The 14487-nt window shown below is 46.6% G+C and overlaps 1 protein-coding gene across 3 annotated transcripts in view; it reads right to left on the bottom strand.

The window, feature by feature from the left end:
- RHEB (Ras homolog, mTORC1 binding) overlaps positions 1-14163 on the bottom strand; it is a 38783-nt gene extending 24620 nt beyond the window's left edge. The window contains exon 1 of one of the 3 annotated variants that reach the window (XM_064162864.1): positions 13883-14163. In XM_064162864.1, the coding sequence (XP_064018934.1) occupies positions 13883-13934 (52 nt within the window). In that variant the 5' untranslated portion in view covers positions 13935-14163. Of the gene's footprint in view, positions 1-13321; positions 13437-13882 lie in introns of those variants that run through there. The other 2 variants (XM_064162862.1, XM_064162863.1) reach the window with 2 other exon arrangements.
- Between the last annotated feature and the right edge of the window lie 324 nt (positions 14164-14487).

The raw sequence follows: 14487 nt of genomic DNA, 5'->3' as shown, positions 1-14487 counted from the left end.
TTCAAGATAAGATCTAAGTTAAGCACAGATCATAACTGAACATTTTTCTTTCTAAGAAGGATCCTAAACTAACCAGAAGACTTGACTGCTACCATCTGCCTGTGCTAAGTGTAGAAACCGGAACGAAGCTGGAGCCAATAGAAAATGCTGCATTTAACATCCAGCTGCATTAATTACTACTTTCCTCCTACCAGTGAAAGAGGAGGAAACAGAAACAGACGAAAGCAGCATTCTGACACTCTCCTCCTTGATTCTTCTAAGCTTTGTAATGAGCCTTCCAGTAATGATGCATTCGTGATTACAGGAGGACGGCTGCTCTCCTAGACCAGCCGCAGGGAAGTTCTCTAGTCTTGGATTCAGCCATGTACCCCTCAGAATATAAGTGCATGCAACAGTATCCCACTGAGCCAAGGCTTCCAGAGGAGACACGAGAAATTTAAAACCCAAGTCATTAACACCCCACTGCGTTGTGTCAGCCCATGCCCAAGAAGCATGCAGAGCCATGTAAACAACAGCTTGGATTGAACTTTGTCCCACAAGTTTTATTCCAGGCCTCTGACCTATGCTCATGCACAGTGAGGAAAGCTAAACTGACAATGTAGCTTTTATCTCTTCTTCCCCCAGAAAGATCAGGCAACATTTTCTGAGAGGTATCTGTGAGGCAGGGGCCAAGGAACTGTACACAACTGCCGTTACTGAAGTGCTCACTGAATCGCAGAGCACTGCAGAGAAGAGGCTACGGGGAGATACTGCACTCCACATCTGCATAGGCTGCTACCACACTCCAGCCTAAGAGGACAAGAGAGCCTGACATGCACAGCAAACACCTGATTGATCACTTAAGGGTGCATACCTAAAAAAAAAGCCTCAGCTCAGCTCCAATATGACCCTTTTGGGAACAAATGTTTAGCTTTGCTAAGCTCTTCCTTTTAACACCCCCACACTGTATCCAGTGTCTATCTACTGTCCTCAAGTTTTAGGACAATAAGCATCTGTTGAGGTCAAAAGGAGAAGTGTCATGAGGAGCAGTAAGACAGCCTGCTGTAAGCAGAGTTCATTAAATTGATGGAGGCCTGTGATTTTCAGATGAAAAAGTATTTGCACAAATCTTAATGGAGAAGATTATGGTTTAACCTCTTGACTTCAGAATCAGAGAGCTTAAACTTGACTAGGAAGAAATAAATGTGTCAAGTAAGGGCAGCAGAATCACTCCTCCAGCTGTACTTGCAATGACAACTGAAAGCACCAGAAACTCTATGGCAGAGGAGTCGTAAACAGAATCTTCCAAGTTTAGTGACTTTCCCTCCCTGGAGGAACAGGACAGAAGGTGAGGACCGGGAGGAATGGATTTCACAAGTGTTTTAGAACATACATTCTGGGTTGCCAGAAGTTCAGCTCAGGTTGTCCAGAACTACCCGGGGGGTATTTGCATACACAATTTGTTACTTAGACCATGTGAGAGTGGTAAAGAAGTTTTACACTGTCAAAACAGAAAAGGAACAGGTTTTTGGACAGAAAGCCATTCAAAAAATAAAGCTGTCTTATTTCTGCTCTTTGTAAGACAAACCACTCACTAAAGCGGAACGTCCCATGAACACTCTGACTAGAGCAGTCATAGCACATCAGTTTCAAATGCCACTGCAATTGTCAAGGCAAAACAAATTGCCAAACTGAGTTTTTACTCATCCTTTTGTTTCTTGGACAAGAGCTGTGGTATTTAATCTAGCCTTCAAAATTGCAGCTTTGCAACACTAGGCAGTTTACCAAGAAGATGAGTAACTGAGCATGGGTGGGCTCAGAGACAGCTGGCCTTCTCCAGGAGGCCATGCCCTCTCTCCGGTGCACCACCACCTGCCTCCTGTCCCACACCCTTATTCTCCTTGCAATAAGCAGAGAGAAAATCCAAACGAAGTTCTCGTCTGCAGCCAGCTTCCCCCAAAACCCAGGAGACTGAAATGATGCAACTGGCCAGGGAGCAAGTCAAACAACAGCTCCACAAGCACGGCATTGTGCAAGCGTGATTCTGCAGCTGCCCGCAGACGTGGCATCTCCACACCGCCAGCCACTGCCAGCACAGAGCAGTTTATCTCAACAGGAAGAATTTCCCAATATTTGAAATCCTCTGCACAATCAGCAAACAGTCTGACAGGGTCAAGAACAACAACTTCTGATAAGCTGCAGTTCTCTGTTCTGTTAGAATTACAGACCCACAGCTCTTTAACTCACCTCTTCCTACTGAAACACCCTCTACTTCAGGCACTGAACAGCTGGCAGCACCTAATGCACTCCTGCCATGAGACCAGCATCTGAACTTAGTCTCTACAGTCTTAACGACAGAGCAAATTAGTGCAGGGCTTGTCACAACAGCTCAAGAACGTTTACAACGAAATGCTGTCAGGCCACATCAAACGAGGTAAGACTGTGTACTCAGCTTTCAGTATCTCACACACAGCCATGATCAACTTACTACAGTTCCTACAAATAAAGCTCCCATACTGAAAATTGCACTCGATTTAACCTCAACACTTCTTTAACCCAGAGCACCAAGATGCACAAAGTGGAAACACCAACATTTCCACAGCATATACTCATGCTGAGAGTACAGAAGAGGACTGAACAACTCCCTGAAGACTGTGAAGATTTAACTGAGTAGCAAAGGGAATTGTAGCATCACTCTGACAGATCTTTTCACAAGACTGTTGATGATCCCAGAACTCATCACTAGCTCATCATTCATTTCAGGGTTCATCACTAGCAACATCATATGCTTAATTAAGATCCGCCCCCCACCCCCCACCCCCACCCCCCCCAGGTACTAGTTATGGCTATGTAGCTGTTATTCTGCTGACCACTGCTATGTAGTTCAGGGAATTCTTGAAATGACTATAAAAGTGATACAACTGGGTCAGTAAAGATTTCTGTACGTCTCTGGAGACACTGATACAATGAGTAGCCTGTGTTTTACTCAGATGCAACTTAATTCTACCTTTAGACTTCTAATCACTACCAATTATCAGGTATAAACACTTACTTTAAGCCCTATTTTCCTCCATTTTGCAGTAATTTCCTTGTTCCATCATCATTATGGTACAAGGATTAAAAGTGTCTTTTCTGTTGCTTACAAAGACTCCTGCTGACAGAGCTCAACTGGTGCACTTCCTCACGGTACTCACACTCAGTTGGCACAAAAACTGGCAGCACTACTCTTTCCAAGTGCTACCTGACCTTCCTGAAGGACAGACTAAAGGAGCAGCCCTTAGAACCCTGTAAGAGCAAAAGTCTGAGGACCACAATGAGACATCTTTCGGTAACAATGTGAGTGGCCTCAAGAACAGAAGAGATCTTTATGACAACACAACCACCAGATCAGCATTTCAGAACAACCTGGCTTTTTTTTTTTTCTCCTCCAATTCTGTGGCACTCTATCCCATTGCTGCAACTGTTCCCTGCCTTCTCCTCACCTATTTTTATATTGGGATATAAGGGAACATATTTGGCCGTCTAAGGAAAAGTACTGTAGCAAGAACCACTTGTGCTGTAGAAGAGGTGCACATGATGGTCCACCATCAAGAACACAAGCCTGCAGGGAGAAAAGGCCACATGCTCGTTCCTCTTCCTTCTGCACTGCAGTGTCTTAGAGGTTTATCAAAGGGATTCCTCTGCAAGCCAGCAGAAATCTGAGAGGCAGTCATTAAGAAAGGGTATCAGATGGCTCCCTTTATTTTCTTCAAATCCCAAAGGAGCTAGTCAAACTCACAAGCGTATTTACAGGCCCTTGCTAGGTTGGCAACAACGAGCCTTCAAAATACAAACCAAGAGTTCAAGATTTTTTTTCCCCTGTAAGGAGAGCAAGAGAAGAGCACGTGTTTGATTTGTCTGTTGCTCCATCCTGCAGCAGTGCTCATCCCTCTGTGTTCACTTACACTTTATTGCAATGTACTCCATGTCCAGACAATTATGTAGAGAAACTCCATCCTTTTCCTGGAACAGCTTAGTTGCCACTTGGAGGTGTCCCTTTTGTCTCCGTATATAACTCAGTATTCTCAGCAAAGGGTTGTGAGAAGAAATGGTTTAGGTATTTTAGCGCACCATCTAGTTACCTCTGGCTTCTTAGCTCTGCTGGCAGACAACCAGAGTGCCACAGTTTGCCTGGTATCTCACTATAAATAAGATAAACCAATTTAATTCCATGTGCTTACTATCTCATGTACAAGGCTTTAAAAAAGTAAAAATCAGACAACTTCTGTAGCATACATCTCACCTGGCCCTAGTATGCATGCACAGATGGCTACAGCCAAGATGCACTAAATAGGTCAGGGAAACTGCATCCTGGGGTCTGCTAACTACAATCACATGCAGACATTCGTACCCCAGGCAACGAGGATTTGCTCAGGTAAGTACCATCCAGTGTACTCCTTCCAGACCTCCAGAAGAAACTGCATCTCTGTAGCACTTTGCCACCTTTCATCCCACAGCACCATGCCCAAAATACTTCAGGTGCAACAGAAATCCAGAGGTACTGTGACTTTCCAGGCCTGTCCTGCCAGCCTAATTAGCAAATGTATTCCTAAACTTGAAGTTAGGCAATACAACTTAATATACTGCACTTCTGAAGTTATTCAGCTTGTAGCTCAGACCTAATGTTTCAGTTTGTGACACACTTAAGAGGGAAAGAGCCTGAACTTTAAACTGATTTTCGCCTGAAAAGGCAAAATTCAACTCATACTGCTGGGCAGAAGCCAAGTCCTTTCTCCTTATACAAACACTTCAAGCAGCTAATTAGCTACCTGAATAAACTTAACCTTTTCTTGGATCATTTGGTATGTACTACATGAAGTGTCTTTGAAAGATACTTCTAGCAGCTGCCATTGTTTCATCTCTAAATCACTTTTAAATGGCATGTCATCAGAAATACAAATGTGTGCCTCTCACTTTAATGCATTCCCCTTTTCCATCCTCAAGGTGTTACTTCCCCTCAGCACAAGGGAATGAGCTCTCAGCTTCCAGTCAGCTTGCTCTTGAAGCTAAAGATCACCGGGGTGCACAACATCAATTACCTTTCTGCAAACCAGAAATGCTGGGACTGGCAGGTTTCAGCACTTGAAGGAACTGATCTTTGCAACTGCAGTTATGAGCAGCAGCTCTCCACCACTGCACAGACGCTGCCTGAACTGCACTTGCGGCGCAGCTGAATCTTGCAGCGCAGCTGAATCTTGCAGCGCAAGCCGATACACCCCACGGCATGCCCATCACACGGGAAGAAGCAGCTCTTCAGGCTTACCACGAGTTTGCAGCTATCATTTTCCTTTTTCCTTTTCTACCCACCTGGCTGAAGTTAACACCAGACACATTGCCACACGCCACTACTGAGCACCTGGCAAAGCAGTGTGCCATCCAACAAGCCACAGCACACAGGTTCAGGATTTAAAACGTAGCATTTCTACACATAAAACCTCAAACATCTACCCCTTCCACTGCAAATCTCACCTATCTACAGGGATAAAAGAAAGGTGTAATTAGCACAGAACCCTTACCAGGACAAAAGGCATCAGGCTCCCAATGGACCAGTGCAGTTTCACTGAAATGCAGGTCTTCCCTAAGGATCTTCCTATGTAAGGGTCTTTATGACTCCTGCAGCCAGAGTCACAGACTCGCTCTGGTGAACTTGATAAGCATCTTCCATATTCCTTTTGCTCAACATGTTAAGTTCCTTTCCTCCACTAATCAGGGCTAAAGATAGCCACAATCTGTTAAGTGCCATACTCATACCACAGTGCTTTATAGAATTGGAATTAGTCATTAGCCCCTCCCCACTGCCTCTGACTGCAAGCCTTAACCTTCATTTAAACACTCACCTAATCGATGTAACAGAGTAGCATCTGAATACAGAGGACAATCTGTGACAGCAAAGAAATGTGCAAACTAGTAGCAAAAGCAGAGCATGACACACACGGACAGAACACCGGGAAGAAACGCTCCAGGGTAGGGAAAACACCGTGCAACGGAATGTAGCAGAAGAATCATTACAGCTCCCAACCTTGGAAAAGTTTAAGGGGACACACTCTGTACACAGAACATGATTCTGAAACACTCGGACAACTTCTTACTCCTCCTAGCTTCGCTCTTGGGAAAAACTTGCATGACCTCACATTTAAACAACTTTCAAGCTTAAGTTTAGCAATCACAAAAGGTTCAGCGAGAATTTTTGCAACCTTTCTCCCACAACAAAGCTAAAGCAACTTGGCTAGCAGCTTTCCTTAGAATGCACAGGGCAGTGCCAAACCATGGAGATGACAGGGTATCTACCAGAAACATTTTCAAGAGAGCAGGGCAGAAGGTGATACCGTAGCAAACCAAGAAACTGCCTCTATGCTCACTGTGAAGTTGAAATTTTCAGCCCTAATTAAAACTGCTAATTTTGAAACAGATTTTTAGAACAGCAAAAAACTGTTACTAATGGAGGACCATGCCTCAAAGCAGGATACATTTCAGTGCATTAACATCAAGCGCTTGTTTTGACAGTCTGCAGGACAGATTTAATGGGGTTTTCCTACGTACTATGTGCCCCAGCTCTTCTGCATGTAGCCAGAGTACCTTTAGAGGAGGTCGTATATATTGAATGAAGTTTTGGCAATACGATTTGACAAGCTGTTGAAGCTAGACAGATGTATCCCACTAACTCAGGAGACAATGTTGTTAAGAGACACTTTCATATCATAATTTCATATTACACTAGCACATGTTCACACCCACACACTGAAGACCAGTTATGTATTCCCTCTTCTTCCAAATTAAAACTCATTTAAGTCAATACTCCACTGAATACAAATAACTAGCTAGGATTTGTCATGCGTTCTCTTCTGGTTCCTGTATCTAAAACACCTCAGAACATCAAGAAATACTCCTGAAGTAATAGCTCCTCATGCTTTCAAGACTTCAGTGTAATATTAATAAAAGAGTTGAAAGGAAACTCCACTGTTGAAGGATAAATCTGTCAGGGAACTGTGACTTCTGCAGTTTGTATCTATTTAATAGAGAAACACTGGTATAGGGTCTTTTGTCCCTTACAAGGCCTTCAGAAACCTTTCACTTCATCTTATGCCTCAGAAGATTAACCTTTGGCCATTATCCACAAATGTCTATGAGTTTCCTCCTCCTATTCTAGTCATGTGTTCCCTAACTCACATAAGAAATCCCAAATAGACCTCCCTTTGCAGGAGCCCCCAGGGGCATAGTTGTACAGGTTGTAACAAGGCGGGTGCTTGTCTCATTTCACAAGTGAGAAGTGATAGGACAAGAGGAACCAGCCTCAAAAGTTGCACCAGGGGCCATTTAGGCTGGTATTAGGAAAAGTCTGTTCACCAAAAGGGTTATCAAGCACTGGAACAGGCTGTCCAGGGAAACAGTCAAGCCACCGCCCCTGGAAGGCTTTAAAAAGTAAGCAGATGCAGCACTTAAGGTCTGGTAGTGGACTTGGCAGTATAAGCTTCACAGTTGGACTCAATGGTCTTAAAGGTTTCCTCCAACCTAAATCATTCTATGATTGTAGCCTGGAGCTTTGGCTTTGATCCACTGTGTCATCTTTATTACCAAATGCCTCCAGAAAATTCCATATCATATAACTGAAGCATCATCTGAACATAAAGACTTCAGAACAAGGTTTTGATTTGCCCCATGTCAAACATCCTAATTTTCCTGGATTCTGCATGAAATTATTAGATTTGGCTACAGCAAGTTATTTAAACAACAATCTTTTAAAACCTGATTTCCTTGTGATTCCCTCATGATTCCCTAATGCACGTTTCAAGACCTTTACAAGGCATGGCCACAAAGAGTCTACTTCAGCCTCTCTCAAATAGCTCATCCTCCTGATCCCATTCCCTATCATAGTTGTGCAGATCAATGATAGGGAAACATTTCCTTCTAGTTGCTCTGCTTTTCAAATAAATCAATGTCCTGAGGTGGGGACAAGCTTCCAGCGTGCCAGGCCAGCACCTGAGTGGGAGCAGGAAGGTGCAACTTCAGCCACAGAGCAGGATCAGCTCAACTTGTGCCAAGGAAAGCTCCACCCTACATAGCTCATTTGCATCCACCTTCATTACGTGGCAATTCAAAAATAAAGTGGCAGGGCTATCTTCTGAGAAAAGCTACATCTGAAAACTTGTTTCAGCACTTGTTCAAAATTACTTCAGTTTACTTCCTTGTTACAAATTCAACACAAGCATCTTTTCCCTCCCCCCAGAAAAAAAACAATTCAACGTCCCAGGTACCTATTTGTCAGGAGGAAATGCATTACGGAATGGCCCACGTTGGTTAGCCTTTGGCAAACCTGAGCATCTTAGACCTTGTTAAGAGCACTCCTAAGCAACGTATAGCATGGACCTTCTCCACATACTTCCCTTTTTCCACATTCCACACACACTTGTTTGCAGGACAGCTGCCATCAGCATGCAAGAACTGTCCAGAAAAGGAAACATCCTGACCAGGATTGGAAGGGAGTCATTTTGAGCAACAACCGCCCCACGGAAAAAATCAGGAAGCAGAGTTCCATTTCTCACATTATCAAATTCACAATGCATTTGTCATTCATTTTAAATATAGGCTTGGAACACAAAAAGAAGCCTCTCGAATCCTCAAGCAGACAGCTCCATGACCAAGGAGGGCACTTTCGTGTTTTCACATGCTTTGCTTCACGTCTGCAGCTTCCGATTTGGGAGAACTTGAGATGACACCCAGGAATTTTGACTCACGCAGGATTCACAGAGCTTGAGAGCATTATGAACATCCCACAGAGGAGCTGTTTTGATTTTGGATTGAATACACAATTAAGTTGAGTAGTTTTTAAAGTACAGCCTTGCACGTCACCTTCAGCAGAGCTACAGGAAGCGAATCATCCCTGTTTTAGCCTGCTCTTCTAATCCCAGATGCGTGGTTATGCCGAGCTCCCGCAGCAGCCTGTACTGCAGAGCAGGCTGCTGTACCCAGAACCTACACTTCAGGCAGTGCAATAAATCTAAAGGAAGAGCTTCAACCTTAAACGGCTTAGAAATTCTGCATTTCATTTGTTAAGGCTGAGTAATTGAACATCAAACCCCCAAACACACAAGGAAGAGCTGCAAGCTTTACCATGACGAGAGAACAGAGTAGGCAATCCAAGAGTTAATCCTGGAGTGGTGTCCTCAAATAACCCTACGGTGGCTTGATATTACAGCTGAACACGCCGCCTCTAGTGCTTCCAGCTACTGCTACCAAAGCGCTGCAGCTACTTTCACTGCTGAACAGAGCAGTCAGTCACAGCGAAATGCAATTAAAGCTGGCATTTCCAGCCTCGCTGCACTCCCCTCTGGTAGCAGCAACCCTTCCTTTGAGCAGCACTGCTGCACCTTCATGAAGCAGAAGTAGTCCTACGAAAACAAGCTCAGAATTCACTAGAGACTTGGCAAAATTCTACCCTTAGTTAGCTGCTGGATCATGAACTGCTCTATTTTTCTGCTAAATCTCAGGGTTTCCAGTGTTACCGATACAATCAGTTCTGTAAACCAACTTGCAGCACACGACAGCAGTAATTTCTCCCTTCCTTCCCTCTTGACATTTACACGGGCAATTTATTGCCTGCTAAAATTACCACTTCCCTCCGTCCAATATCAAAGGGATACTTCCTCAGGGCAGCATACTACTGTGCAAACAGATGTCATCTTTCAGAAGAAGAAAGCAAAGCCTCGGCTCCATTTTACAATACAAACCTCCTGATATTCAAAAACCTCACAATTTCAAGCCCAGGAGTTGCTCTTGATCTCCAAAATATGCTCAATATTTAGAGGTAAATATTAAAGCTACTGTTTTTCCTTTCAAGCAAGAAGGAGACTGATGGGGCGGGTTTTAGTTTAGTAAAACCACCTGGAAGCCTTTCCACAGATATCTAACCTTGGCAGATAATTTGGCTTCATCTTTTTTTCTTTTTTGGCACCTGCATGCTCTAGTCACAGACCATGACTACTGCTGCTTGCAGCACGGACTGCTCTCCACCTACACACAAAAAAGTTGATTAATTTAGCTGAGGAAGAAAAATAGGCAAGCTTCCACTAAACCAGATTTCCCCCTCAAGAGCTACCAACTGAGCAGGAGAGCATTTTCAGGTGGTTGGTCCAAATCTGTAAAATTGAGAGAGAGAACTCCAACTTCTGCAAGTGTATCTGCAATACCAGCAGCATGAGTTACATGACCAGCAAAAACCAAATCAGGCTGAGTCCTAGAGTGAAGCATCTGATGCAAACAATGCCTCCCTGCTTCTCTTAAATCCATCAGTTCAATATAATACAGAGAATCCTACTAATAGCTACTTCCCAAGACCATCTAAGAAACCTTTTCTTCCATGCAGGCATCTGTGGTCTGAATTTGCATGTTTCCTCTATACAAAAGAAAAGAGCCAAACTGAGTGCAAGGCATTTGGGAAAATGATAAGCTGCTTTTTAGAGTGGCTGTTACTCTGCAGAGATTCAGGAGGTCTTAGGCTCGCTGGATTTGCTTCCCTGCAAATCCGTTATTTCCAATTGTATCTGGGATATATTAAATGATGACCAGAATACAGATGTGAAGAGTATTTTTAGTAAAGGTAGTAAGTTTTTAGAATGTTATTCAGTCTGCTCCACTCACCAAATAGCAGTAACTGAAGTCAAGTTCCTCCTGTTGTGAAACTCTGAGATTGCAGGATGAAACCCAACTGACTTCTGCTCAGAGTCTGAGACAAGCACACTTACATAATGGAGTTTAACATTTTTAGATCAATTTAAGTCTGAGGAACACGCAACAAAGCTACTCTTGTGCCCTTTTGTCCAGCGTCACGCCAGAACCTGCATGTTGCACCCACATGCAATCGCCCTGCCTCACAAAAAAAGCCCAAAGCTCCTGGCAAATCCTCGGTATGCTTCTCAGAAAGCAGGTCTGCCTGGGGAGTCAGGAGGCTTCCCCTGCGATCTCTCCCGTCAGGAAAGAACACTAGTTCCTTACGTGAAAGGGCTGATGGTGGTGTTGAAAGACGGAGTGCATTCAAATAGGTAGGCTCCTGAATTGTCTATTCCTAGAGCTCTTCTATCAGAACACCACTCCCAAGCTCTAATCTGACCATAACTCTGGGGAAAGGATAAAATCTAATGCAAGTGAAGGAAACGAGGACTTAGCATGGAGCCCGTGCAAGACTCAGCTTCTGTTGCACAAGTCCCTAATGGGATGCCTGCTCATCGCTATATATGCTCACAACCTGAAATAGCTGCAAAATTGTTGAATCATCAGCTGTGAGGAACAGCTCATGGCTTGAAATACGTCATTAAAACCTGGTGATTTCACACCTAACAGACACAGGGGAAAAACCTCAACATCTCCCTATTTTCTGATTAACTTACTCCGAAACACCACCAAAATTACAAGGGCAGCAGGTCGCCCAAGCATTTATGCTAACCTACAAACTGCAAGCATTTTGCAACTCACCAGAGTTAGCCTCCCTCACTCCAGGGTCAATAGCAACGTTAGTGGCAAAGCAATGTAGATCCCCAATTACAAAACAAACTCAGAAAACATTCCCTTCCAGTCTTGTAGATCTTGGAATTCTGCCTCACCTTAATGAACATTAGCTCTATGCAAATGTTGCATTCTCCCCAGAGTAAGTGATCGTCTTTTTCTACCACCTTGTCTGAAGAAGGAAGGCATCCTGTCTTACCCAGACTCTTGTCATGATGATACAAAGCAAGCCCTACTCAGAAGTTCTCTACTGACAAACTAACTTGCTCTCCTCCTAGACTCTAGAAGGCACATTTGGAGAAGCAGAAGACCCAATCTAAAACTCACAGAACAAGAAAATTAAGCAGCTCTGCAAGATGGAATTAAGACCCCAATGATTTGTTTGAACTGCTTGAACATCGGCCTAGAAATTTAAGGCTTGTGTATTTAAGAACAACTTTGAGGTTTCACCATGAAAGATTTTTACCAGTGAGGTAACGTAATTGCCACAGACAATGAAAGGAAAGCAACAGTAAACCAGACCTTTTCCCCCTCTTAACTCAATATTCATACACTTGTAGCTATCTTAACACAACCGAGCTTGTCCTATTGAAGCCAAACACCACACTTGTGTCAGGAACTTCATCTGAAAAAGTTCAGCAGTAAATCTTACCAGACATTAGGTAGCTTTTTGCCTACTCTTTCCATGAGTACTATTGCTCAGATCATAACCAGATAAACAAGCCTATACTATTTATTCTGGTTCTGACTGCTGTTTGTCACTGTCAGAGGAAACACCAAAGCTCAAGAGCACATCCCGGCTCGAGAATTTCAAGCATTCTTCCTTCCCACTTATTCTGCCCATTGCTTTTCACCAGTACTCAACGAAAAGAGACAAAAGGAAACCTAACATAAGACAATGACATAGACTGCAACAGCTGATGTTAGATACTTGGGATCAAATATTTGCTATCACACACTACATGAATTAACTAATCTACTACGTACTGTTGGCTTGCAAGGACTAGACAAATTAATCACCGTTTTTTTCATGACCTGATCTCAGAACCTGGCTGCTGTTACATACAAAACCTCACAAAGAGCTCTGCTTATACAACATTTTTTTTTGATCTTTAAAAGAACACTTTTTAAGGGTTCTTTCTGCTAAATCTGTAAGGGAAGTTGAACTACTGATTTAGCCATCACTTCAACACCAACACCACTTTTGTATTAGCACAGTATCTTTCTGAATCATCTTTTTTCCAACCATGCATTATCTTCAACATTGAACTACACTTCTAAATTTGATCGATTAGGGTAGCTCTGCTTATGCCCCTCTGTTTTGAGAGCCCTCTGAAACATCCGAAACCGCTTGCCACCACAGTGACCAGAGGAGAAAGGATTACAGGTGTTGGCAGTCACAGAACAAAAGCCCCATCAGCGGCTAGAGACTCGTGCTGGACGCTTCCAGGAAGTTCCTGCCCGCAGACGGAGCCTGCGCCGGACTGTAGCAGCAGCGCCGTGCGGCAGCAACGCGAACTCGTGCTAGGGACACGGCCGCTGCTGCCCCACGGCCTTGATGAGCACAACCGGCTCCACTGCCGTTGCACTGGGCTGCCGACGGGGATACGAAGTACATCCACGGAGGTGGCAAAAATCCCACAGAACTAGAAACGGGAACAGATCAACCTGTTTTCCCCTGGGCACTTCAAAACGGACTATAAATCCTGCGCAGGGACGCGCCTGGGGAAGCTGCATCACAGCTTCGCTGAGTGAACGGGACCGGAGCGCTCCTGTTCTACACATGTATGTTCTACATACCCTTTACCGGTCCCCACGGGCTGGCAACCACCCGCATCACGACCGACTGGCATGACACTGCTTCTCTGGGACCGGCAGTGACGAGGTGGCTGCAGCTGGAGGTTTGCTGCCAGCACCCGGACAGCAGGGCAGCAACCTCCTCACCAACAATGCCCCGGACACGCTGTTCCGGGGTGCGCACTGCGCGGCTGTTGGAGGCGGCCCGGGCGGTGCGCGGCGGCGGGGCGGGGAGCGGGGGTGCGCGTGAAACTTCCTATTAAGGGCACAGCAGCCCCGCAGCCCCAGGCCCGCAGCGCTCTGCGGCGCCGCCATGGCGCGCCCCGCCCGCCGCGGCTGCGCGCTCCCAGCGGCGGGAAGCGGGGCAGCCCGGCCCTCCCCTCTCCGCCACTGCACCTGCTGCCGCGGGGGAGGGCGATGAGGCGGGGGCCGCCCGGGCCGGGCAGCGCTCCTCACAGGAAGGGAGGCGCTGCGGAGCCCGGGCCAGGGAAAGACGCCGCACCTCCGCCCCAACGGTGTTACCCCTTCCCCTTCCCTCACACCCCACCTCGCGGCGGCGCCCCGCGCTCACCCACGCTCCGGTAACCCAGGATCGCGATCTTGCGGGACTTGGACGGCGGCATCTTCTCCCCGCCCGGTCCCGAACCACATCAAGGGCGGCGGCAGCGGCTGCGGTCGCGGCGGCAGTAGAGGAGAAAGAGGCGGCGACGACGGCAGTCGGCAGTCGGCTGACGGGGAGCGGGGCGCGCCGCCAGCGACATGCGGCGAGGGGAGCCGGGGGAGGGGCGGCGGAGCGGCGGCCCGACCGCACGGGACCCGCGGCGCCTGGCAGCAGCGGCGGCGCCCGCCCCACGTGACCGGCGGGCTCGCCAACCCCTCACGTACCTGTGCGTCACCGCGTCACAGGCCGGAGCCGCGACCCCGCCGGGAGCCGGCGCCAGGCGCCGCCAGGGCAGAAACTCGCTGCGTCATGCCCTCCCGCCCCGCCCCGCGGCCGCCGGCCGGCCAGCCATTGGGCAGCGCCGCGGCAGCGCGGGCCGCGATTGGCCGAACGCGGCGGCTGCGGCAACGGACCGCGTTCAAGGGGGGGGGCGGGGGAGCTGGCCGGTAAGGGCGCGCGGGGACGCGGAGGGCGCTCGAGTGCCGCGCGTGCGCAGCGGGAGGGGGGGCTGCGCT

Source organism: Pogoniulus pusillus, chromosome 23 (genome assembly GCF_015220805.1).
Source record: "Pogoniulus pusillus isolate bPogPus1 chromosome 23, bPogPus1.pri, whole genome shotgun sequence".
Classification (NCBI taxonomy): Eukaryota; Metazoa; Chordata; class Aves; order Piciformes; family Lybiidae; genus Pogoniulus; species Pogoniulus pusillus.
Note: the sequence above shows the minus strand (reverse complement) of the source record. Positions and strands in the feature narration are given on the sequence as shown.